Source organism: Vombatus ursinus, unplaced genomic scaffold (assembly GCF_900497805.2).
Source record: "Vombatus ursinus unplaced genomic scaffold, bare-nosed wombat genome assembly UNPS02014791.1, whole genome shotgun sequence".
In the NCBI taxonomy this organism is placed as follows: Eukaryota; Metazoa; Chordata; class Mammalia; order Diprotodontia; family Vombatidae; genus Vombatus; species Vombatus ursinus.
The window spans coordinates 45527506-45552249 of record NW_020954569.1 but is presented as its reverse complement, the minus strand read 5'-3'; the positions used below and the strand labels follow the sequence as shown (position 1 = coordinate 45552249).

Genomic DNA, 24744 nt, shown 5'->3' with positions numbered 1-24744 from the left:
ATTTGCACTAATTGGGACCAAGCCATACCTCTCCATGAAGCCTTCCCCTCTCTTCCCATTACAGACATTCTCTCTCTCTTCTCTCAACTATTGGTGACTTGTTTGAACCACTCTTACAGCACCCATCCATATTTTAGATTTAAGTTATTTGTGAATATGGTTTTCTCCCCCACTTCTGCAAAGTAAGTTTCTTGAGGATGGATATTAATACTTTTCTAAACATATCCCCCACAGTAGTACTATGATGTCCCCCACCCCCACCAAGAAGGTTTTTAATATCTTTTTTAATGATAAACTGACCAATTTAAGAAATAAACAAGTAAAACCTATTGCTCCTCCTTTATCAAAGTCATGGAAAAAGTAAATTAAATCTATATTCTTTACCCAGTATGAACTGAATAAATTTGTACTTACTCTAGACCAGTAAATGGTTAATTGCAAGGCTGTAAATATATGTATGTGTATATATAATTGTATATACATATCACACAAAAATGTTCTGTCACACGTATTTCATCAAAATCTTCAACTTACCTGGAATGTGGGTCTTAGGCCTTTCCACTGAATGGACATTTTCAATGCCTTTTTCACTTTCCATAGCTGAGGGAAAAGTGCCAACATGTAATTTTTTATACCAAGAACAGAAATAATACTAAAACTAAGCAACATTTAAACAAAGACATCAACATATAGTCTTTATGGTTATTTCACAATGCTGAAATCCCCTTCCCTAGAAACTGTCGTCCCTTAGTCTCCATGGCATTACACTTTTCTATTTCATCCCCTCTGGATTTCTAGGTCTCCTTAGCTGATTCTTCTTTCTCCTCTCACCTCCTAACTATGGCAATCTGTTCTCAGGCCCTTTTCTTTTTTCTTTCTACAGTCACTCTCTCTAATAGCTCATTCTTTCACATTACTTCAACAGTCCTTTCCATACCTATGATCCCCAAACATCTATCTCCAGATATGACCTCTCTTCCTTATGCTCCTTTACCCTATTTCCAATTGGATTTTCCACTACCAATTCAAGCTCAATATCTCTATTTCTATCACCAGCTCAAACTCAATATGCCTCCAAATAAGTTTTGATCACATACTTCCTAAATCCATGTAGACCCAAAATTCTCCCTAATTTATCCCTTAATATTAACAATAACTTAGATTTATGTAATACTTTAATGTTTACAAAGCACTGATATACGTCCTAACTTCTGATTATCAGTAGCACCATTTCTTCTTAGACTTCTATGTTAGTGATCTTGGAGTCATCTTTAATTTTCTCTTCTTCATCTTCCATACTTAATTAGGTAAGATGTTCTGTTATTTTTTTCTATACAACTCTCACTTGGTTTCATCCCTTTATTCTCCATCCACTGCCACTACCCTAGGTAGACCCTCATCACCTCCTATTATTACTTTTCAAAATGGCCTGAATCCAGTCTGTCTCTTACAACCTCTCCTATAATACCACTGGACTAATCTTCCCAAAACACTTCTTTTATAATATTATTTTCCTGCTAAAGAACTTAGGATGATTGCTTATGTGCCAATTGCATAAACATTCTAAACTCTTTAGCCAGACTCTCAAAGTCCTCCACTATTTTCCCTTCCTTACTCCTAATTCAACCATGTTTCCCAACTATATTTCAAAAGCATTTCTACACTGTAAGTCAGGCTGCCTAGTTCACTGTGCAGACATGACAACTTGAGTTCTGCTTCTGTTTCCTGTTTATAAGTGATTATACTTAATGTTGGTATTATAATATCTAACTATATACTGTTGAACACGATCTCTAATTGTTTTGTATATAATAGTCCTATCTCCCCATTAAGATCACAAGTTCCTAGAAGTTAGGGAAAATGTCTCAAATAGATTTTGAATCTGAATATTTGCAATGGTATGTTTCCAAATCCAGAAATGTATAAAATCCTTGATGTGATCTCTAATTTTCCAGTGTAAAATACCTATGTTTTTCTTCTTTCAGAGCTTTTATTTTGTAAGAGGCCCTATATTCAGATCGATATTATACTTCTTTAGTACAATGTCTAAATACAGTGCTTGGTTAATAGCAGTCAATTAATAAGTATCTGTTGATTGACTGGTAATTATATTTATATGCCCAGAGACTATAAAAAACAGAGGTCCGTCAGACATAGATATTTCCTATTGTTGGTTAATTCAAAAAACTTCAAGACCATTTTCTCCCTTCTTCAAAGTATTGCAAAAATTGTTAGTACAAACTTAATTTCTAAGAAGTTTTTTAGTTGATAGCATCATTCACGATTAAAAAACAGTATTACCAAAACACATGTGTTAAAGGTTTTGTATTTCAGAGTTCCCAAAAACATTTATTCAATACCCTAAGGTACAAAGTAAAAATTAAGTTTGTAAAATTTAATTTTATAATTAAAATTACATAGACATTGTCCTCTAGTAGCTGCTGAGAGAAACTCACTTCGATTACTGCTCCAATGCCTGCTGGAATCAGCACCAATAAACTTGTCTGCTCATCCAAAAGGAAAAGAAATATCACCACAGTACTGAAGCATCGCCAGAGCACTGTAGAAACAACCACACATTAATTTCCTGTAAGATTACAGAGTAATTTCAGAGTTTCATATTCTGCATTTCTATTTCCAGAGCCTTGGACTGCTTATACTATCCTTGAAGTCAAACCACAACTGATTTTTAGGGAAAACCAAACCTTTCTATTTACACACTGATGATTTTAGGAAGAGAAAACTAAGAAACAATTCAAGAGCAATTTAATTTCTCATCTACTTTAAGAAAAATAGCATAGAAATTTAGCACATGTATAAAGCAAAATATTCTAAAGTAAAATGTACCATGCCCAAAAAAAGAGAACAAAGTTGACTCATGATACAAATGGCATATGCATACATAGTATTTTCATAGAAGAACTTTTTCTTGATAATTTGGAAAATAACTTTTGATTATTTTACTTCCCATCCAGGAGTCCACAGCACTCTCCACAACATTGTTGCAGAAGTTGAAGGCTGTAGACAGAAGGCCAGGAATCATGATAACCTGGGTTTAATTCCAAACTCTGAGACACACAGACACAGACACAGACACACACCACACACAGACACACACACAATCTGTATGACCATGGGTAGGCAAGATGCTTAACCTACCAGTGCTGCATGTAGGGAAAGAGTTTCCATAGAGTGATCAATCTGATTTCTGGACTTAAATAAGTACATGAGTACTTTTTGTACTAAAGATTCTATGATCCTAAATTTATAGCCTTCTCCCAAATATCCCTTAATTAAAACTTCAAAATGAGTTTCAGAAATAAGATTTAAAAGTTAAGGCATAAACACAATTTTCTGGGGCAGGTAGGTGGCGCAGTGGATAGAGCACCGGCCCTGAAGTCAGGAAGACCCGAGTTCAAATCTGACCTCAGACCAAACACTTGACACTTACTAGCTGTGTGACCCTGGGCAAGTCACTTAACCCCAATTGCCTAAAAACAAAAAAAAAAATAAACACAAGTTTTTTATGACAAAGCAAAATTATTTCAATCTTTAGGAGGCAAATGTAATTAAGACAGGGTTTTCCAATCTTTAATAGGTAATTATTTTGAGCACAAAGTAAGTTTTGAACGTAATAATCAAAATCTACAGTGCCTCAATTAGATCATATAATTACAGGTTTAGAGTTGAAGGAATCTTAAAGCTACAGAGTCCAAAACTTTCATTTTACAAAAGAGGAAACCAAGTCCCAGAGAAGTAAAGACTCTTGCCTAGTATGACAGTTTTTCTGAGGTGAGATTTGAATCTAAGTCTTCTTGACTAAAAGTCTAGCATTCTTTCCACTACAGCACATAGTAGAGAGCTGCAGTCAGTCCAAAGATACTGCAAATATTTTAGAACTTAATAGTTTTAAGCTTTGTCAGAATATCTGTTAAGTGTTTCAAAGAGGAAAAAAAAATTTCATAAAAATATTATTTTCCAAGTGTCTTCTAGAAAATATAGATTGGATTATTTAACTGTACATTGTTATTAACTCAACATTTATTAAGTGCCTACTACATGATAGGTATTGGAACTATAAAGATCCAAAATGCTAACAATCTAGTAGAAGGTGATGTTTTCGTATTGCACATAGACCAACACTACTGTAAGTAGTTTTCCTTGGGGATTCCCAAATAAAACTAAATTAGCAAAAGGACAGAGCACCAAGAAAGTCCACAAATTTAAAACTAGGGTGGCCTCCTGCAGTAAGCAACTGCTGTAGAATTTCCTACTACCTGTAATGCACATCTACTCTCTCAGTTTCAGGGACTCCTAGCTTTGTTTAAAGGATATTACCTCATCCTCCATTCTCTGTGCTTTGCATCCACAAAGTAGCAGTCATGAACAAAATAAACTGAAAAGGCTGAAGGCTAGATCTGACCCCATTTGGTGTTTTTTTCCCTCCTCCTGAGACAGCGGAGGATAGATCTCACCTGAAAATCCGACACTTCCATGTAGGTCCTTCTAGGAAACTTTCTGTGGCGCCTGCCCCTGTCCATAGGCTGGTAGCTACTTCTTCCTCCCACACTCTATTCACATAACACTAACCCCACCCAGACTTTCTAGGCTTTGAGTAGCCCTTAGAATCCTCTTGCCATCCTATAAGTCCATCTCAGCTGCAATATCTCCAGCCCCAGGATGCAGGAAGTCCTTCCCAATGTCTAGTCCAACCTTCATGCAATTTGGAGAAACCCTGGGACAGAAAGATCCAAGAACATCTTCCCATAGGATGAATTCTCACCTTCAACCTAGAACCCTCATAATCTAGGATTCCCCAATTCTAAAGAGCTATCTAGTACTCAGGATTCCCTTGGGCCCAGTTCTGCTGAATTTTATATTTGTTGTATGTTGAATTTGTTAAATTTTCTCTCTTCACACAACCCAAGCCCTATAATACGCAGCCTACATAATCTACAGAAATTATATGAACAAATTTTTATGTATTAATATGGTTCACCGGTTTTTACAGTTTACACAGTAAAGTCTGGAAGTAATCAATTGTTTAGTGATATCCATCCCAATTTTTTCATCTATAACCTATATTAATTGTAAACACTCACAATCTTTAGGATATAAAAATGAAATTTTAAACATAAATATCAAAAGTTCTCATCATTACCACCTTGCTATAATAGATATGCCAGAAACTCTCTTAAAGGGGAATTTATGTAGCTCTTATGGAAGAAGAATCTATTTGTTTTGGTTGGGCAGCATTCTGAGAGATGGAAATGATTTATATTCCTAGTGATCATGACATTGGGAAGTAATTACTTTGGCTGAAAAGGCTGTCATCTAAGGTGTTTCATAAGACACTTTATAATTAACATTATGCTCACTGACATGAGCATACCAGAAATGGTATCATTCTGTTCTATCATTCAAGGCTGACAGATAAATCATCATTGTTCTAAATGACATGATAGGGAAAGGATGTTAAAAAAAAAAAACACAACACATCCCATCTACCTTCAATATAATATATATAATTACCTGCTTTAGTAGACATTCCAATCATATTCTTCTTTTTCTTCCAGAAGCTGATATCATTTTTAAAGGCCAGAAAATCAAAAAGAAGCTGAAAAGAGCAAAACAAGATAAATTTAAAAATACACATACAAGTTGAATTCCCTATTTTAAATCACACATGGATTCAAATTCTTACCATATTTAAAGATGAAAAATAAAATCTTGTATTAGCTCAGGCACACAGAGAATTTATAAAATAACAACAGCTATTGTAAGATTAAGTGCAAAATATAGCAGTGGACAGTAAGTGCTTGGGTAGCAAGAAGAGTTCAATACAGGCTGTATTAAATAGGGGAGATGTTTTGGAGATGGGATTTCAGCTGGGTCTTGAAAGATGGAAAAGATTAGGATACTCAAAATGAAAAGGATTATGAATCTGAAATAAATTAACTTTATATATATTATAAAGTATATATACAAATAAATATATGTTACAAATTGTATGAAATGATATTAGAAAATACCAGAAATACCAGAATACTCAAATAATGAGAGAAAACAGTGAAAAGCATAGCATGTCTGGGGGATATAAGGAAACATACCTGCATAGGAGAATAATGAAACTGAAAATGTAAACTACAGTTAGACTGTAGTCAAATTGTAGATGCTTTTGAGTGTTAGAAAAAAGGTCTGAATTTTAACTTGGGAGGCAGAGATAGGGAAAGGCATGACTAAAACAAAGTTTTTATAAATATTCCTCTGGTGGCAAAACACAGGGCAATTTGGAAAGAGGAGAGACTAGAAACAAGGAGAATCAAGGAGGCATGTTGACATAATAGAATGATTAGCTATGAAGACAGCATGATAAGAGTGGGATGAGTACTGGCTTTGGAGTCTAAGGACCTGGGCTGGAATCTCCCCTCTAATGGTTACTACTACCTGTGTGATTTCATGAAAAGTCATTTAACCTTCTTGGGCCTCATTTTCCTCATCTGTATTATAGAGAGATTCAACTAGATAGCCTTTAAGGTTACTTCCAGTTCTAGATTTATGATCCCAAAAGGATGACAGTTCAATCATTCAATAAACAATTAGGGAATGAATAGTGGCACTGACTATAGAGTTTAAAATTTAATGTGTAAATTGTTTTACTTTATGTTTTTCTTATGCTTTAGTTTTATGCCATAAAGTAATTTTCCTGAAACACCTGTCTGACTGCATGACTTGCCCACTCAAAATAACTTCAATTGGTCCCTATGGACTCCTTACTGTACTGGACATGCCATAAGCCTGGAATGCACTCCCTTCTTCCCTCTACACCTGAGTCCCTTTTTCCCTTTAAGACATAGTTCAAATATCTCCTTTTGCATGAAGCCTTTCCTGAGTCTCCCAACTGCTCATGCCCTCCCTCTCAAACTGTATTAAACTATGTATTATATTTTGTGTATATTTATATTTATTAATTTTATATTTATGTTGTATATATATTTAAAAGTATTTGTTGTCTTCCATCAGAAAGTAAGCTCTTTCACAGAAGAAACTGCTTTGTTCTTTCTACATGTATCCTCAATGCCTAAATACTTGTTGATAGACTGATTAGCTTGACGCCAAAGTCAAAGAGTTGGAAAGACTCTCAAACTCTTAGACTCTGTGAGTTATACCTCGTCCCTATTTATGGTCCCTTTTTAAGCACTCATAGCATTTTGGAGTTGGGAGGGACCTTAGATATTATCTACTCCAACCATCACATTTTATAAATGAGCAAAGTGAGGTTCAGAGAATCAAAGTAACTTGGCCAACCTCACAAAAGAAATGTCTACTATGACTGACACTTAATTCTTCTGACTGCAAATACAGTGAGAGGAATGAAATACAAGGAAATGGTGACTGTTCAGATCACCATTCATTAATTTACTACCACAACGACAAAGTACAGTGCCTTTCGCATCGCACTTGATACTGGCTCAAATGCATGGTCAAGTACTTGGAATAATAAAGTAAGGTGAGACAGGATCACTTTAGGAGGCAATACTTAATAGAAGGTAAGGCGCTTGAGGGTATGGATCATTTCATTTTTATTTTTGTATCTCCAGGGATATAGCATAGTGCTTGGCACATAGGCACTTTAATAAATCCTTTTGATTTTGGGTTTTGTTTTGTTTTTTTGGCTAGGCAATGTGGTTGAGTGACTTGCCTAGGGTCACACAGCTAGTGAGTGTTATATGTCTGAGTCCGCATTTGAACTCGGGTCTTCCTGAATCCAGGGCCGGTGCTCTATCCACTGTACCACCTAGCTGCACCTATAAATCCTTTTGATTGATTTATTACCTAATGTTGCTGTTATTACTCAAAACATTTATGAATTCCTTTTTTTTTTTTGGAAATGACTTCGGAACCAGTCTGCAAATCATACCACAAAATCAGTCTCGTTACTTTTTAGATACAGAAATCTGCCTGTTCTGGCTGGGAACTAATAGGAACTAGGCTGAAGCCAGAAGCCACAGAAAATCTCACGCAGAGAACATCAGGGAGCATAATTCATTAACATTCACTGGTCTGCTATTACCTGCTGTAAATGCTACAAGTAATAGAAAAGGTGTAACTGGTTGCAATATGAACAGTCCCAAGTTAAGGATTACAATATAAAAGATTATAATTAAATTTGCTCTTATTAAAACACTATAGTTTTTTACTGACACTGGCATACAGAGCTAAAGCAGGAAATGTTACAGAGGAAAAATTCTTAGTTTAACATCCATATTTAATCTCTATTACTGCAAAATTTCCATTCTATATACTGACAGAGAACAAACAGCAAAGTACTAAGGGTTCACTTACATGAAATGCTGCTACAAAGAAAGTCAAAGCTAAGAAATACAAGTTGGTATCTACAAAAATTCCTTTTACTTCATCTGCATCCTTTTCTGAGAATCCTGCAGAAAATAACAAAACTTGCATTATAAAATCAATTATGCAGGCCCAAACTTATCTCCTGCTACAGTTTTTAGTTTACGATACCATACAGATTTTATAAGTCTATCAAAAAATGAAAGTTCAATTGGGAAAAATTAAAGGCGTTTCAGTTAATTTACATTTCTAGTTTAAGAAAATAACAATATTACAAAGAGTACACTTTCAAAGAGCAATAAGGGAAACAAATAACTGACTGCAATGATTAAAATGGGAATGTAAAATAATCTCTAAAAAATACCTGAAAGAAGAAAAATACATAGGTGATGCACTTCTGCTTAAAAAAGTCAAACTAAGTATTTGAACACACAAAAAAACCCCATAAGCTCAGTAAAGTCAATAAATGACAATGTTTAATTATTAGCCAAATATTTTTGGAAAAATAACGTAATGCATTAGGAACTGCTTGCCAAAAACAAAGAATATTAGGGCTTTAACTGCAGTATTGTGTTCCATGGAATTTCCTAAAACACATGCAAATCTGAAAACATTAAGTAACATATGTTACAACATACCAAATTGTTGTAGGGAGTACACAGCATCTTGCATGTGAATCCAAAAACGGAGTTTTCCTAATGATATCTTGTCATACGACACAGTCAGAGGTAGTTCAGTTGTTGAACGGTTTATTACCTGAATGTCCCCCATAAAACAAATAGATTTTTAAAATCCAAACCAAACACTGTACAAAGTGCTGAAGTTTTTCAAGTAATCAAAACCAAACCTAATCTGGCGGTCATTTTGTCAGCATGCCAGTTCAGGTCTTTATTTCAAGTTTGGACTACTTTCCTGTCTTTCTCTCTTTTCCTTGAACCCCCTTCCCAACTGGAATGTTCTTTCCTCTCACATTATCCAAATTTTACCCACCTTTCAAGGCCCAGATTAAATCCTACCTCCTCCATGAAGCCTCCCAATCAACTTACTATGAACTGGTCCCCCCGTCACTTCCTCTAACTCTCAAAACATCCATTATCCATATCATAAATTTATTTACTGTCCTGTTAAATTATACATGTATATTTGATCTTACTGACTCTAATAAAAGTTCTTTGAGAGTATGAACAATGGCTTCATATCTTCTAAAGGACCTAATATATAGTGCTTTGCATAAAGTAGTTACTTAGAAAATATTTTATTTAAATACAGAAATTGGTTATTATAAATCACCACAGAAGTACCTCCCATGGAACAATGTGATAAATGAACAACTACCTTCATTTTGAAAGCTTTTCATTCCATGTAGTTTGGATATTATGAGTATCTGGTATGGCAATTTCTATTAAAAATGTCTTTAAAATTATAATGGGTTAAATTCAGGTGAAAGGTGGACCATAATTCTGTTTATAATATGTTCTAATTCCACACCATTTATTTGTTTAATCATCAAGGATATTCTGGGATTTGCATTTGTAGGATGAGGATGTGAAATTTGTTTTTAAAGAACCTGTTTTTCTAGGTACCTTCAAGTTTCCAACTTGCAGCAGCATGTTGCAGATTCGACCATTTCAATGCATAATCTACATTGATCTAGGGTTCTTAAGATTAATGCTTCTGTAATTTCTGATGGCAATCACCTGATTCTGAATCACTATCATAAACCCTTCTGATTCTCCAAACAAATCTGTACAATTTATTAGCCATTTGTCCACATATTATTGGTTGAGTTCCTATGGAGCTCTTTTTGTTTCTTCTCTTGGATCTTGGTAATATCCCTGGCTCTGTCCAGATATAAACCACTTTTAGTTACACTCAACAAATCCAGGGGCATATATCAAATGAAGTCTTTTCTGTTTTTTCCAATGTTTATCATGAATACCTATCAATGCTATACTTTCTTTTTGAAACAAGCATTCATCTTTCTATAGCTCTCCTGGAGTAATGAGTTCATGTTTTGTTTTGTTTTGTTTTTAACATTACTATACATCTTTGTTTAGGCACCTTCTAAATGTGCTCTTATCCTATTTTACCATGCCCAACTTATATGCTAAGACTGGCATTGCAAAGGCATTTACTAATTTAAATGTACACTCCTCATTATGCTTTGTCTTCTGAGATGCCAGTCAGTTTCTCAACATATACTGGCTGAGACTTCTCTCTGATTGCCTTATGCTTGTTCTGTACATCCTAGAGAAGACCAATCAATAGGTGATTACTATTATCAAATGGTTTGTGTTGACTTTCAGATTGAAATTCAAAGTGTTTAGTTTAGTGTTCTTTCTTGGTACATGTTCCAAATTTTACTTCTTGGGTAAAAAATGGCATTTTGATATCACTGGAAAAAGTTTCCATGAAATGCAGTAAATTTTTTTATGTGATTTTCAGTGGAACCACATGACTTTATGTTAGCCGTGTACATCAAGTGATTAATACAATGTTTTGGTCATTCCAGACTTTTCCTTAAAAATCATAATCGGTTCTAGTCAGGAGTACTGATAATGGGGTTAAGGCTAAGTATAACCATAGCAAGTATATGCTGTTTCCCTGGAAGATGTTATGTTTTCTAACAATTGTTCTTCACATTACCTTGTTTGTGGTATGTTTTAAATAGAAACTTTATAGAGAAAAGTTTTCTATGTGAACATCAAATACTCTAGCATATGCTTAGATCTGTTTTATATGTTTACGATACATCATATCACTAAGAATGAGGAACTTAAGTCAAAGGCTTTGTGATAATGAATATATGCAAAGTAAAATGTGACAGTATTTTTGGGTGGCTTGTTCAATTATCAAATTAAAATGTGTTGGGATTTTTTGACATACTCTTTGAACCTCCATTAACCTACTGTCTTTTTTTAAGTATAGACTTTTTTGAGAGGATAAGATGTGCTTGCTTTGTACAAAGTACCTAAACATGTAGCTGATCTATATTTGGAAGGGGTCACTTTTAGTAACGTGCTCTCTTCTTTTATTAATATGTGATATTTTCTGTTAAGAAGGACAGGATCAAGCTTGCATCAGAGATGAAGCTGATAAAAGCGCTTTGCTAGTACAGACAGTTCTTGCTTTACATAAGTGGACTGTTTTGCAGACCTCTACATAGTTAATTTATTAGCTTGATTTGTGCCATCAAACTTAAAAAGAGCATTTCAAAATTCCACTAAACAATGCTCTTCTCTCCAAAAACATTCAAGATATTGGCACTATTTTTTTCCCATTCTTTCATTATTAGCTAGTACTTCTAAAGTTTATGTTAAGGACAGATTTTCATTGCCTTCAGGATCTCCAGATTTAAGTTACTTCTTAATTTCTGCTCTTGTTTCACCTAATTTGGGCTTAATGATGAAGTTATTTCTTATGACTGCCCTGCCAATATCTTGCACATTGGAGTTGAGGATATCATTGACAAAAGCAGGATAAAGCTCCTGCCTATAATTGATAAGATCAGTTTCTAATTTTGTCATTATGCTGCACTGGCACATAATAAAAAACACTTGTACTTTCAACCTTATTTCCTGAGTGCTCATGGTTTACTTGTTTCAGTGGTCTGGAGCACCCATATCAAAGCATTTTCAGCATGCAGAGTATTAGTAATTCTAATTTGTCCCTGATATACTTTATATTTTTCTGCTACCAGAACATTAAGGAGCACCACTCTCTCTGCTATTATCTGGGTCGAGACATTCATCACAATAGTTCCAATGAAGCCTATGTGCAACCCCATGTTGTCCAGTCTATTTCTTATTTGCATACTGGCTGTGGTGTTAAAACCCAATCAGTGGCACTGCTAAAACCCAACTGGTCAGTGTTTCAGGGTTTCTGAGTTTTTTCACTATTATTATCATCCCATTCTCATCTTTTTTTGGATGGGGTTCAAATAGAAGTAATCATGGGAACAGCTGCCATTCTGCTATTTATTATTCCTCTATATTTAATATTCAATGGACTGTTGTACAGATAAAATAAACTTATTATTATTAAATTTATTACTATTAATTATTATAAAGTCTAGAAGGAAATAACAGTAATTATATGTTATAGTTTCTATTCATATAATGCCTGTGTGTGCATTATGTGAATAGAACATTAGTTTGCTGAGCTCACATGAGAGAAGAATATCTCAAAACATCACTTTGGATTATCTAACTTCTGTTATAGCCACAAGAGATTATGTTAATATATATACACATCTATATATTAGTGTATGTATATACACATGTTCTTTTGTTCTCTAAGCACCAGTTGATAAGCTGCCTCTTCTAGTGTTCTAAATAGTATCTACGTGCTGAATATGCTACATCTATATATATATCTATATATAGAGTATACTACATATTCTGAAAGGGTTAGCTTTTAACACATAAATAAGAATGTTCCTTTTCTTACAAAGAAAACCCTTGAGTTACTAATTAATGTCTCAAATAGCAAAAACTAGCAAAAGAATGAATCATTATTATAATATTTAACATTATGGTCTTTTAAAAATAATCTAATACTTCGTTAAAGCAATGAATAGACAAGCACTTACCATTAGATCTTTTACTCGGTTGCTAAGTTGATCAATAAATAGAATGGGCAAGTAATGTACTGTTTTTCCCAACTGAACCCTGTGATATTAAAATAAGGATTTTAACATGAATTCTGGAATATTAAGCCAGAAAAAAAGTTTAGTATGACAATCTGAATCTATACAATAATCTATTAAGTTATATTATCCTAACCCATGACTACTTCTGCCTTTAGAAGATGAGCTTGCATAACTCTTACCGGTCTAACTTGAAATTTATGTCTAAATAGATTATCATAAAACTTCTCCAGACAAATGCATTTTTTGAACATCCTGATTTTGGAATGGCTAAACATAAAAGGCAATTCCGCCTAGTGTGTGCTTTTATAACCATTTACCTATTAAAAGGACAAAAGTGTGCTATCTTAATACAGGAAGAAGAGGAGATAAAAATTTACAAGAAATAGTAGTCTCACTACAGTAATGACTTGAGAAAGCACAGAAGAATGAAACTCATAATCTGACAAATAATGTAAACATTCTTCTCCACAATAATGTGTGTCATACAGCAAAACTAACCAACTAGAGTTTGTTTTCCTTGCCCCATCCGAGTAATTAGACTAATGACTTAAATAGCCAAAAAGCAAACAGTGGGAATAATCCTGGCAAAAAAATGGTACCCCTCAGAATCTGCTTAATAAGCTCAACTACTTGAGAACTGTTAATACATTTTTAATAATCTATATTCAAATTTGAATTCTAACTAGTCACCAAAAAACTTTTGCCTTACTTATTCTACCACCAGTTTGTACCAGCTCAAAAAATGCAAATTTGCTTTAATTACTTGAAGCTATGAATTCCAGTAATTTTTTGATCACCTAGCATTTTTAATTATCCTTCTGTCAGTGGTGTCTCCATCACCATGGTGAATCCAGGGCTAACTGCACTGTTAATATTCATTTACTAATAGAATCAACACTTACATCTTCATGTATCTATGAACATCAGCTGGGAGAGAGGACCCATCAAAGACAAAATCATCCACCATCACATTGAGTGTTAACCTTGATCTCCAGTGAGAAACTGGCTCATCTAGGGCATTTGTTGGTTTCTTTTCTGCTTCAATTTGCTTGTAAATAAAAAAAAAAAACACACACACAACATGTATTAATCAAAATCAAAAATGTACAACCAGGACTTTTCTGCCTCCGTGCCTTCACTCACATTATCCCCTATACTGTCCATGTCCATTGAAATTTCTCCTGTTCTTTTCATTTCAGGTTTTTTTTTTGTCTTTTTTTTTTTAGTTAGGCAATTGGGGTCAAGTGACTTGCCTAGGGTCACAGAGCTAGTAATATATGTGTCAAGTGTCTGAGGTCACATTTGAACTCAGATCCTCCTGACTCCAGACTGGTACTTTATCCACTGAGCCACCTAGCTGCCCCTCATTTCAGTTTAAAATCCACCCTGTGACCTTTTCACAGTCATCCTCCTAGTCAGTTGTAATGTCTTCTTCATCTGAGCTCAGAGTGCACAGTTCCTTTCTTATATGTTCTTAAATACTCCAATTCAGGGGTGGGGAACCTGCAGCCTCGAGGCCACATGTGGCCCTCTAGGTCCTCAAGTGTGGCCGTTTCACTGAATCTAAACTTCACAGAATAAAAGGATTTGTTCTGTAAAACTTGGACTCAGTCAAAAGGCCACACCCAAGGACCCAGAAGGCCACATGTGGCCTCCAGGCTGCAGGTTCCCTGCTCCATTTGCACTGTAGCTACTGATGAACTTGTGCTTTCATCCCTAGCATTATTAATAACTGACATTTATAAAATGCTTTACATACATTACATAATTTAATCTTCACAACAACCCTGTAAGGTAGATGCTATTATTATCCCCATTTTGCAAATGAAAAAGTGGAGACAGAGAGGTTAAGTGATTTGCTCAGGATCACAGTTAATTATTAAGTAATGAAGCGGAACACAAACTGGCTTCCTGTACTCTGAGACAATGATCTGCCACTGGGCTGCCTCCATGTTCCCTGGGTACAGGAACTTCTCCCCAGAAAAGTGGTTGAGAGGCACTTAATAAATATATCCTGAAATGAATGGAAAATTAGTAGATGAATATTTATGTTCTTAAACACTGTCAAAATATAAATATATAAAGTGTATGTTCTTATACATTATCAAAAAGAAATAGCAGCATATGGGACCTTTACATTTTGGTAATAAAGCAGATAAAGAGATCTCACACTACCTGCTAATGGCTTAGTCTGAGCATTCCATTCTAGCCCATCACCACCTAACCAGCCTTGGACCCTAATTTATTTTCTCTCACTTCCATTTTCCCAGCTGAAAGAGGAAGTCATGAGGCTGTCACGCTTTGTGCACACTCAACCTTTCTACTTCTGAGTTACTAAGATGAGCTCTTGCCTATTCTCAGAAAGGCCTCTCAAATGTTCTTCTCGGAACCTTTGAGATGCATAAAAGATAGTGCAGGCACTGGTAGTTTACTGCTTTAACAAATCAGCAACTGAACTAAAAAGAAGATCCTTCCAAAACCAAGAGTCAGAAATTGTTTGGAAAGAAAAGGTGGTAATTGATAATTAATCTTTATTAAATACAATTCAGAAAAGGAATTAGAATAGAAATATTGCAGATGGTTTGAGGACTAATTAAAAAGGAAAGTTACATAAGACTTAGAAAGAATACTTTCCTGTGTTATTTTATTTACCTTCTAAAACAAAGGGACCTCAACGATCTACATATGAGAAGTAAGAGACCTGGTTTTGGAAACAAAGGACCAAATCTTGTTCTTTGCTACTTCCTACTTGTGGGACCTTGGAACTCAGTCTCCTGAATTGTAAAATAAGGGGACTAGACTATGTCCTCCAAGGTTTTCTCCAGCTCCAACTTTATGATCTACTGCATCACTGAGGACATGTATGACCAGAAAGGAAGGGTGGGGTGGGCTGATCAAGATAGCAAGAGTTGAGTTGAGCAAGGTTAGCAAGAGTTCAAGAGTTGCACTGGCATCCATGAAAAATTAAAAGACCAAGAAAAAGGCTTTCACGTCATGGAGAGATCCTTTATGTTAGAAAAAGGACAAGAATTATAATTGATTAAGAAGTATAGGTGGTTTGCTTTCTACATGGGAAGAGGAAATTCTCACACTGATGAGGATCACAGAGAGAGTAAAGTATAAGTAATTGGTTAGTTTCTGTTTTTTCTTAATTGATGTGTTCAACATCTGACTGACTTCATTCAGTAGAACATTTTGTACAAGTCACACATCTAAAGCGTTTTCTCCAAAGCAAGTGATCTTGTTCTAAAGCTCATCTCATTTTTTATTTACTTACATTCCTCTTCAAGTCTATAATAATCTTAATCAATAAACAATTAAGTATGACAATAAAGGTAAACAAGGATCCAAATCCTTTTAGCCCTTTTGGCCTATTAAATCGTGAAGTTACTAGCTGTGGGAGTATGAACCTAGTTTGGGAAATATGAAGCTAACTCTTCAAAATGATTTCTAACAGTTGAAAAACAGACTATAGAGGTTTCTTCAAAAATAATTTCATGAAATCTGGACGTGCCATGGATTTGGGAAGTAGTTTGGGCAAACTATTTAGGTTATTATTTCCCAATTTGTTTTTGTATTTCCTACCATGTCAACAAATAACAAAAAAAAATAGTTAATGTTACATACCAGTTCAAGGTGTATAAAATGCTTTATATATGTTACCTCATTTGAACAATGCTATCATTATCATATACTGTACAGCTGGGAAAACAGACTCAGAGAAGTTAAGGGATTTTCACAGATCACATAGCTAGTTAAGTGAACTTTAGTGAAGTGAACTTTTGAACTCCAAGTCTGATGACTTATCTGCAGTGTTAATTGGAATCTACAATTTCATTACAAATGATTAAATTCAAAACATTTACCTTACTTTCAATGTTACAGTATGATTTTATAATTAAAATTTCTATGTTATTTCACAAGACCTGCCACATCTCTAAACAACCAAGAACAGCAAAACAGAACAGGTTCCATTTTGATTAGTAAACAATAAGCTTACCTGGGTAGTAGATTCTCCTGTGAGAAGATTGATTTCTTCTGGTTTGGGAACCATGTATGTAGTGAGAGGACTGACTATATGCACCTGCTTACCATCATGCCAAGGTAAGATCCCAGCATGGTGAAGAAATATGTAAGCATATAATGTGCCATTATTTCTTGTTTTCTTTGGCACAGATACATTGACTGTCCTAAAGAAAAAATAAAATAAAGATAACAATCACCTGCATAGTATGAATAACAGCAGTTTCAAATCAACTAATTATAGTTACAGTTAACCAAAAAGACACCTGCACATGACTCCACCGAAAGTAGTACATTTTCATAACAATTTTTGTAATAATTAGCATTTTAACAACAAAAACAACTTGTTTGCATCTTACTTAAAATGTTCATTTCCTAACTACAATCTTGTGATGTACTTAGTGCAAAAATTATTACCACCATTTTATAAATTATAAATCATAGATCACAGAATCACAAATACAGAATTGGAAGGGCCCTTAGAGGGCCATCTCATTGTAAAGATGAGAAAATTCAGGTCCAAATCAGTTAAGTGATTTGTCCAAGGTCACACAGGTGGTAAGTGGCAGAGCCTGGATTCAAATTCTGACCCTGCCTCCAAGATCATAGTTCTTTCTACTTCGTGGGAGGTTAACTAATAAGTGCATGATTAAAGAGCTAATTAATGTGCTTAAGGAGGGATTTGAAGCTAGGTTTCCAAACTCTCAAATCAAGTAATTTAAGTAATACAAATACTAAGTGTTGTGTCATGGAGGTTAGAACTTTAAAGCAATCAAAGTCTCTGGAAACACAAGGCTCAGTTTTAAAACCATTCTTGGTTTTAAAGATCTACTTTCTTTTCAATGGAAGCTGAAAACTTTATGTACCTAATATATTGAATTTGTAGCTTCATATTCATAGATGAAGGATGGTATTTTATTAGAAACAAAAGAAAAATATGTAGGCCTATGCAAACCAGTTTTATCTCTGAATTAGCCAGATTTTGCCTATGTTAACTATTACAGGTTAAATTATATATAAGATTGTTAAGTCATTGTTCTATAAAAGTTTTTTTTAAGAATTACATAATTTTGTTTTATGATTCCAATGTAGTGAACTGTTAAATTTCTACACGTATTAAATTTTTATGGCATTAAAATATCTAAACATTCTAATGACTTTAAACAGTAAGCATTTTTTTTTTGTTTTTTGGCTAGGCAATGGGGTTAAGTGACTTGCCCAGGGTCACACAGCTAGTAAGAGTTATGTGTCTTAGGCACGATTTGAACTCAGGTCCTCCTGAATCGAGGGCCAGTGCTCTATCCACTGTGCCACCTAGCTGCCCCAGCAGTAAGCATTTTTTATCTCCAAAGAATTCATATTGTAGTGCTAGACACAATGAAAAACACCTCATTACTAGTACAAAAAAATTAGATCTCCACACACAGGATTTTACTACAAGCTTCAAAGAAACAGTGAATTGGAAGTATCTGTCTCATAAATTCCTCAAATGCTACTCTAAAACTTTCTTGATAGGATCATTCAACCAAAAAATTTTAAAGAATATTCACCACTAACAGTATATTTAAAAAAAAATCTAGTGTTTTCTTGTCAAATTTTGAGTTCTTGCCACAAAAGCAAGCATTCTTGACTGGCACTGTGTGTGACAGGTCGAGTCATAACCTCATAATTCTCTTCCTAACACTGTAAGACTATCAGTTGCTGATTTGCATGGGTAGGGGGTGTTTCTTCACTGGGGGGTTCATTACACCAAGGAAATCACAAGTCCAGAGAAAAAAATATTAATTAGAATTTTAGTGCACAAATGGAGCATTTTCTGACCCTAGGTGCCAGTGATGATTTCCATTTAAAAGCTGTGAATAACTGAGAAAACAAGATAAACAAGAATCCTAAAAATAATTATCTTACTACCTTTAAAATTTGATGACTTGAGATAGAATTCATTTGTCTCCCATTTAAAAAAATAATTTAACTTGACATATTTAGACTTTTCTATTATTTAGCCTCCATGTTCAATCTATTTTCTTATCTCAAGAACCTTACTTTTACACAGATATGTCAAAACTAAGCAAACAAAATACAAATTCTTCATACTGTGCAAAATAAACTACTCATACATAATATAAACAACATAAACATATTTAATGTAAACACTGACATTAATTTTTGCCAAATTCAGTTCTAGAAACTATCTTTTGTATGTTGTTCACCACATTGTGATTACTGTACTTTTGGGTTGGAATATGGTGATTCTAAAGTGTGATTCTAACTATACATAATGTACTCTGGCATGTTGCTCTAATGGTGACTTTAGAATTTTGGAATATTTTGTTTCTTAAACCTGATAAAAGCAAGGCTTTATTTATAAGACAGAATAGTATGCTACATTTATGATCTTAGTTTTTAAACAATGTACTTCAACAAGAAAAACAACAAAGTTTCATTTAAAAATTTACAACACTAATATCATACCTTTCAAATTTAGACTCAACATCAAAATCTTCCACATTCAAAACCAGATCTATATTATTCTCAGCACCAAGATTGGACCTTGTAGTGGTGTACACACTCAGCTGGCAAGCAATGATGAAAAAGACAAATTAGTGCACAAGGGACCCTTGTTAGAAAATGTACATATATCCAACAAAGTTTCCCCATTCCCCACACACACTACTGATATTTTTACAATATGACCAGCTAAAGAGGCTGGCAAAAAGTTTTATCTTTGGAAGTTAAGACATCCTAAACTACATTATAAATACAAAAAGAAAACACATGCAATATCGGGGGATAATCTGGTAATATATTTGCAAAAGCTACTAATAAAATGCCCTTGAGAATGGAGGAAAAGGAATCAAAGATCTCTGCCCTACTATAAACAAAGTAAATCTTATTTATTTGAAGAAACTAAGAACAAACTCCCAAAGTAGCAATTTGTCTTCCCATTCAAAGGGGTAGGTCTCCCAACTGGAGCCCTCACTTCCCCTCATTTCACAGAGAAGGACAAAACAATCATGAACCCATGGAGATGGTTCAGTAGACAGACATCCTCTAATTGGGATGCCAGTTTCATACACACATAAGTGCACATACAATGTTAGAGCTATTGTACATGTATACACAACACATGTGGTATAGTGCATATACACAACACAGATACATGAATGATACACCCGTCATTTGTGTACACATATGCACACATGTATCTATTATATGTATATGTAATGTAATGCACTCATACATGCTCTTTCTGTTTTGTGCATATACACGCTGCTATATGTCATTATGCGTACACATACATATAATACACAATACATATATGTGCACACATACTCGTATAATGAATACATACATTTTGTCTATTGTGTGCATATGCACATACAACACACACGTTATACCGGTTACATGTGACTGTCCATGGTATATAGGCTACGTGTGTATATGTACACAGACATATAATACACACTCTGAAGCTCTAATAGAGGCGATGACACACACTCGGCGGGGGGGGTGGGGCCGAAGGGCCGAGCGCGCACAGGTGAGGGACGGGCCGGGAAGGGGGAGAGGGAGGGGCACTCACCTGCAGCTTGGGCCTCCGCGCCAGGTACGGCTGGATGCAGTTGCTGTCCCCGCTGCACGGCCTGGTGTAGACGATCCCGTACATCACCCAGCAGGTGTGCACCACGTACACCACGAACACCCCGACGATGAGGCTGGTGAAGGAGCTCCGGCTGCTCCACATGGCGCCGGGCTGCCTCCGGGGGAGATGACACCCAGCACGTGGGCCGGGGGCGAGCCCGGGGGCGCGCGCCCTCCCGAGTCCCTCACGCGCACACGCACGGGGGGCGAGGGGGGGTGTCGTTCCCTCCCCCTGCTCCGAGGCGGCGCCTCCCCCGCCCCGGGCCTGAGAGGGAACGTCCGGGAGCCGGGGCTGCCTTCGCAGGCGCTGCCGCTGCCGCTGTCGCTGTCGCTGCCTGCAGCCAATCACTGAGAGGGCTCCGGGCCCCGCCGCGGGGACACGTAAGGGGGCCGCGCCCGAGGAGGCTCCGCAGCACCTCTCATGTTCCCAGTTCGTCCATGGCCAACGGCGGCATCTCTAACCTGTCACTGCGGGATTTGTCGAGCTGGACGCTCCAGAGTGCTTCCGGGGAGGGAGGAACCGCTCTTCCGGAAGTGGCCCCACCCCTCCTTCCGCCCCTTGGTGCTGCCGCGCTGCCCCTTGGGAAGTGTAGTCCTCTCCACCTAGATTCCGCCCTCGACCTTGAGCCCCAGAGGACGTCCTCTACCTTTCAGCTTCTTGGTCCCTTTCCCCGCCTTTTCCCTCAGCACTCTCGAGGGAGAAATAAAAAGTTCTCTGATCCTCTGAAGAGTCACAGGCATCCAGACCAAAACTAAGGTCTTGGTCAGTAATTTGCTTTTTTTTTTCCTACTTTGATAAAAAAAATTGTATTTTGTTACATATTTCCCAATTACATTAAAAATGTTTTTAACAATTAATTTTTTAAAACTTTGAATTCCAAGTTCTCTCCCTTCCTCCTACCCCTTGAGAAGGCAACCAATAGATATCAATTATACATGATGTTATTGTTTATTCTTTTTCAGTCGTATCTGACTCTTTCTGACTCCATTTGGGGTTTTCTGGACAAAAATACCAGAATGGTTTGTCATTTCCTTCTCTATCTTATTTTACAGATGAAGAAACTAAGGCAATAAGGCTAAGTGGCATGTCTAGGGTCACACAGCTAATAAGTATCTGAGGCCAGGGCCTCCTGACTTCAGGGCTGGAGCTCTTTCCACTGCACCACCCAACTGCCCCCATAATACATGTTAAGTCATGTAACATATTTCCATATTAGCCGTGTTGGAAAAGAAAGCATAGACCAAAAAAGAAAAAAAAGGAAACAAGGAAAAAGGATGCTTCAATCTGCACTCACAGCCCATTCTCTCTTTGAAGGTGGATAATGGTTTTTTTTTAATAATTAATTTATTTATTTTTAGTTTTCAACAATCACTTCTATAAGATTTTGAGTTTTAAATTTTCTTCCCCTCCTTTTCCTCTCCCCTTCCCAAGATGGTATGTAATCTGATATAAGCTCTACTTGTACATTCAAATTAAGTGTATTTTCACATTAGTCATGATGTAAAAAACAATTAGAACTAATGGAAGGAACCATGAGAAAGAGAAAACAAAACAAGACAACAAAAGAAAAGAATTGCAAATAGTATGCTTCCATCTGCATTCAGACTCCATAATTCTTTCTCTGGATGTGGATAGCACTTTCCATCCTGGGTCTTTTGGAGTTGTCTTAGATCCTTGCATTGCTGAGAAGAGTCAAGTCTATCAAAGTCAGTCATCACACAACATGGCTGTTACTGGGTACAACGTTCTCCTGGTTCTGTTCACTTCATTCAGCATCAGTTCATATAAGTCTTTCCAGGTTTTTCTGAAGTCAGCCTGCTCATCATTTCTTATAGCACAATAGTGTTCCATTACATTCATATTCCACAACTTGCTCAGCCATTCCCCAATTGATGGGCATCCCCTCAATTTCCAATTCTTTGCCACCACAAAAAGAGCTGCTATAAATATTTTTGTATGTGGATAACATTTTTTAATCATGAGTCTTTTGGAAGAAGATTTATAGGTCATCTAGTCTGACTGATTCCATCCTTGTACAACAACCAAGTAAAATCAGTTCCAAACACAGCCAGAATTAAAATGTTTGCTACTAACTCTAAGTGGGTAAAGCCCTTTCAGAGAATAAATGATAGTAGAAACACCACAATTGTTGCTACAAGGTGACTACCTGTCAGATGACTGAAAGAAACCTTCGGGGAACCACAACTGTCAGAAAAGCCAACCTGGATATGTTGGGTTCAGAAAGTAGTACTGAATATTTAGGTAAAGACCACAAACTGATTGTGATTCCAAAACTCAGAATTGCAAAGAACACCAAGTTTTGATAACAGCAGTCAAAATTGTAACCTAAAAAATGGACTTTACATGTGAAAGGTACAGAGATATAGTGGAAAGAGTACTAGATTTTGCATAACAACTTTGTTCAAAGCCCAGTTCTGCTGTTTCTTAACTTCGATGGGGCAAATTGCACTTTGTCTCTCTTGGAGAGGAAGATGGATAAATGGTTTCTAAGGTCCCTTTCCAGTTCTGACATTATGTGAGCATATGTACATTCAGTCCTTGATGCAGGAAAAAATTGCTGCCAGTATGGTCACATAGATAGGCAAATTTCACATCCAAAGTCTACACACATTTCTTTAGTATCTACAATTCACATAATACTGTGTTTGGCACTGGAATTCAAACAAAAAAACTTATTAATGGTCTACTATATGCCAGGTACTGTGCTGAAATATTAAGAGGGTACAAAAAGAGGCAAAAGACAGTCAGTTCCTATCTTCAAACAGCTAAAAGTCTAATGGGAGAAACAACAAGCAAACATATATGTAGAAACAAGCTACATACAGGATAAATAGGAAATAATTGAAAGAGGGAAGGCACTAGAATTAAGAGAGGTTGGGAAGGGCTACCTGTAAAAGATGGGATTTCAGTTGAGACTTGAAGCTAGGGAAGTCAGTAGTAGAGATGAGGAGGGAGAACATTTCAGGCAAAATGGATAGCTTGAAAAAAATGCCAGAAGGGGCAGCAAGGTGGCACAGTGGATAGAATACCAGCCTTGGAGTCAGGAGGACCTGAGTTCAAATCCAGCCTCAGACACTTGACACTTACTAACTGTGTGACTCTGGGCAGGTCACTTAACCCCAATTGCCTCACTAAAAAAAGAGAGAGAGAGAGAGAGAGAAAATGCCAGGAGCTGAGAGATAGAGTGTCTTGTTTCAGAACAGCCTGGAGGCCAATGTCACTGGATCAAAGAATATATAGCAGGGAGTAAGGTGTAGTAAGACTGCAAAGAAAGAAGGGGGCAAGGTAGGTTATGAAGAGCTGCTGAATGAAGGTGGAGAAAATCATGGCAACAGTTCTGATTGGGTCCACTACAAATTTATGTTATATAACCTCAAATGGGTCCTCACTGTTGCTAGACAATCTTCCCTTATCAACTCATATGGAAGTATGTGTATGTACATGTTTATGTACATATACATATATGTGTATATCTATATATATGTATGTAAGTATGTACAGAATAAATAAAAAGAGAATAAATACAAATGAATACAAAGTAGTTGGTGAAAGAGGGCACCAGCAGTTAGGGATATCAGGAAAAGTTTCAGGTAAAAAGAAAGTGGTGCTTGAACTAAGTCTTGAAGGATGGAACAGATTCTTTGAGGTAGAGGTGAGGGAGTTCATTCCAGGCATGGAATACAGAGGTGCAAAGACTAGAGATGGAGTAGTACTCTTGGGTGAAGAGTAGAGAGACTGCCAATTTGGCTGGGTTGTAATGTATGTGCATGGGGGAGTAATGTACAAGGCCAGAGAAGAGACTGGGGCTAGGTTGTGAAGGGTTTTAAGCACTAAGCAGAGGAATTTATAAGGTCACTGGAATTAATTGAGGAGAAGAGAGATCTGCAGTTAAGGAAAATCACTGGCAACTGTGAGAAGGATTATTGAGTATGGTGGAGATTTGAGGCAGTACCAATGTAGTCTAATTTGCAATATTAACATTTTCTCCATTACTTTCTTAGGTCTAGATAATTAGCAAACAAAGAAAAAGAATTAAGCCCTGATTTGAGTGTTT

The 24744-nt window shown here is 36.1% G+C and overlaps 1 protein-coding gene across 1 annotated transcript in view; it reads right to left on the bottom strand.

Moving 5' to 3' along the window:
- CLPTM1L (CLPTM1 like) overlaps positions 1–20821 on the bottom strand; it is a 33927-nt gene extending 13106 nt beyond the window's left edge. Inside the window, exons 1-10 of the mRNA XM_027869096.1 lie at positions 20610–20821; positions 19502–19602; positions 17007–17196; positions 13909–14054; positions 12947–13025; positions 8994–9111; positions 8347–8441; positions 5533–5617; positions 2457–2560; positions 535–600 (exon numbers count right to left, since the gene is read on the bottom strand). Of these exons, the coding sequence (XP_027724897.1) occupies positions 535–600; positions 2457–2560; positions 5533–5617; positions 8347–8441; positions 8994–9111; positions 12947–13025; positions 13909–14054; positions 17007–17196; positions 19502–19602; positions 20610–20771 (1146 nt within the window). The 5' untranslated portion in view covers positions 20772–20821. The remainder of the gene's footprint in view (positions 1–534; positions 601–2456; positions 2561–5532; positions 5618–8346; positions 8442–8993; positions 9112–12946; positions 13026–13908; positions 14055–17006; positions 17197–19501; positions 19603–20609) is intronic.
- Between the last annotated feature and the right edge of the window lie 3923 nt (positions 20822–24744).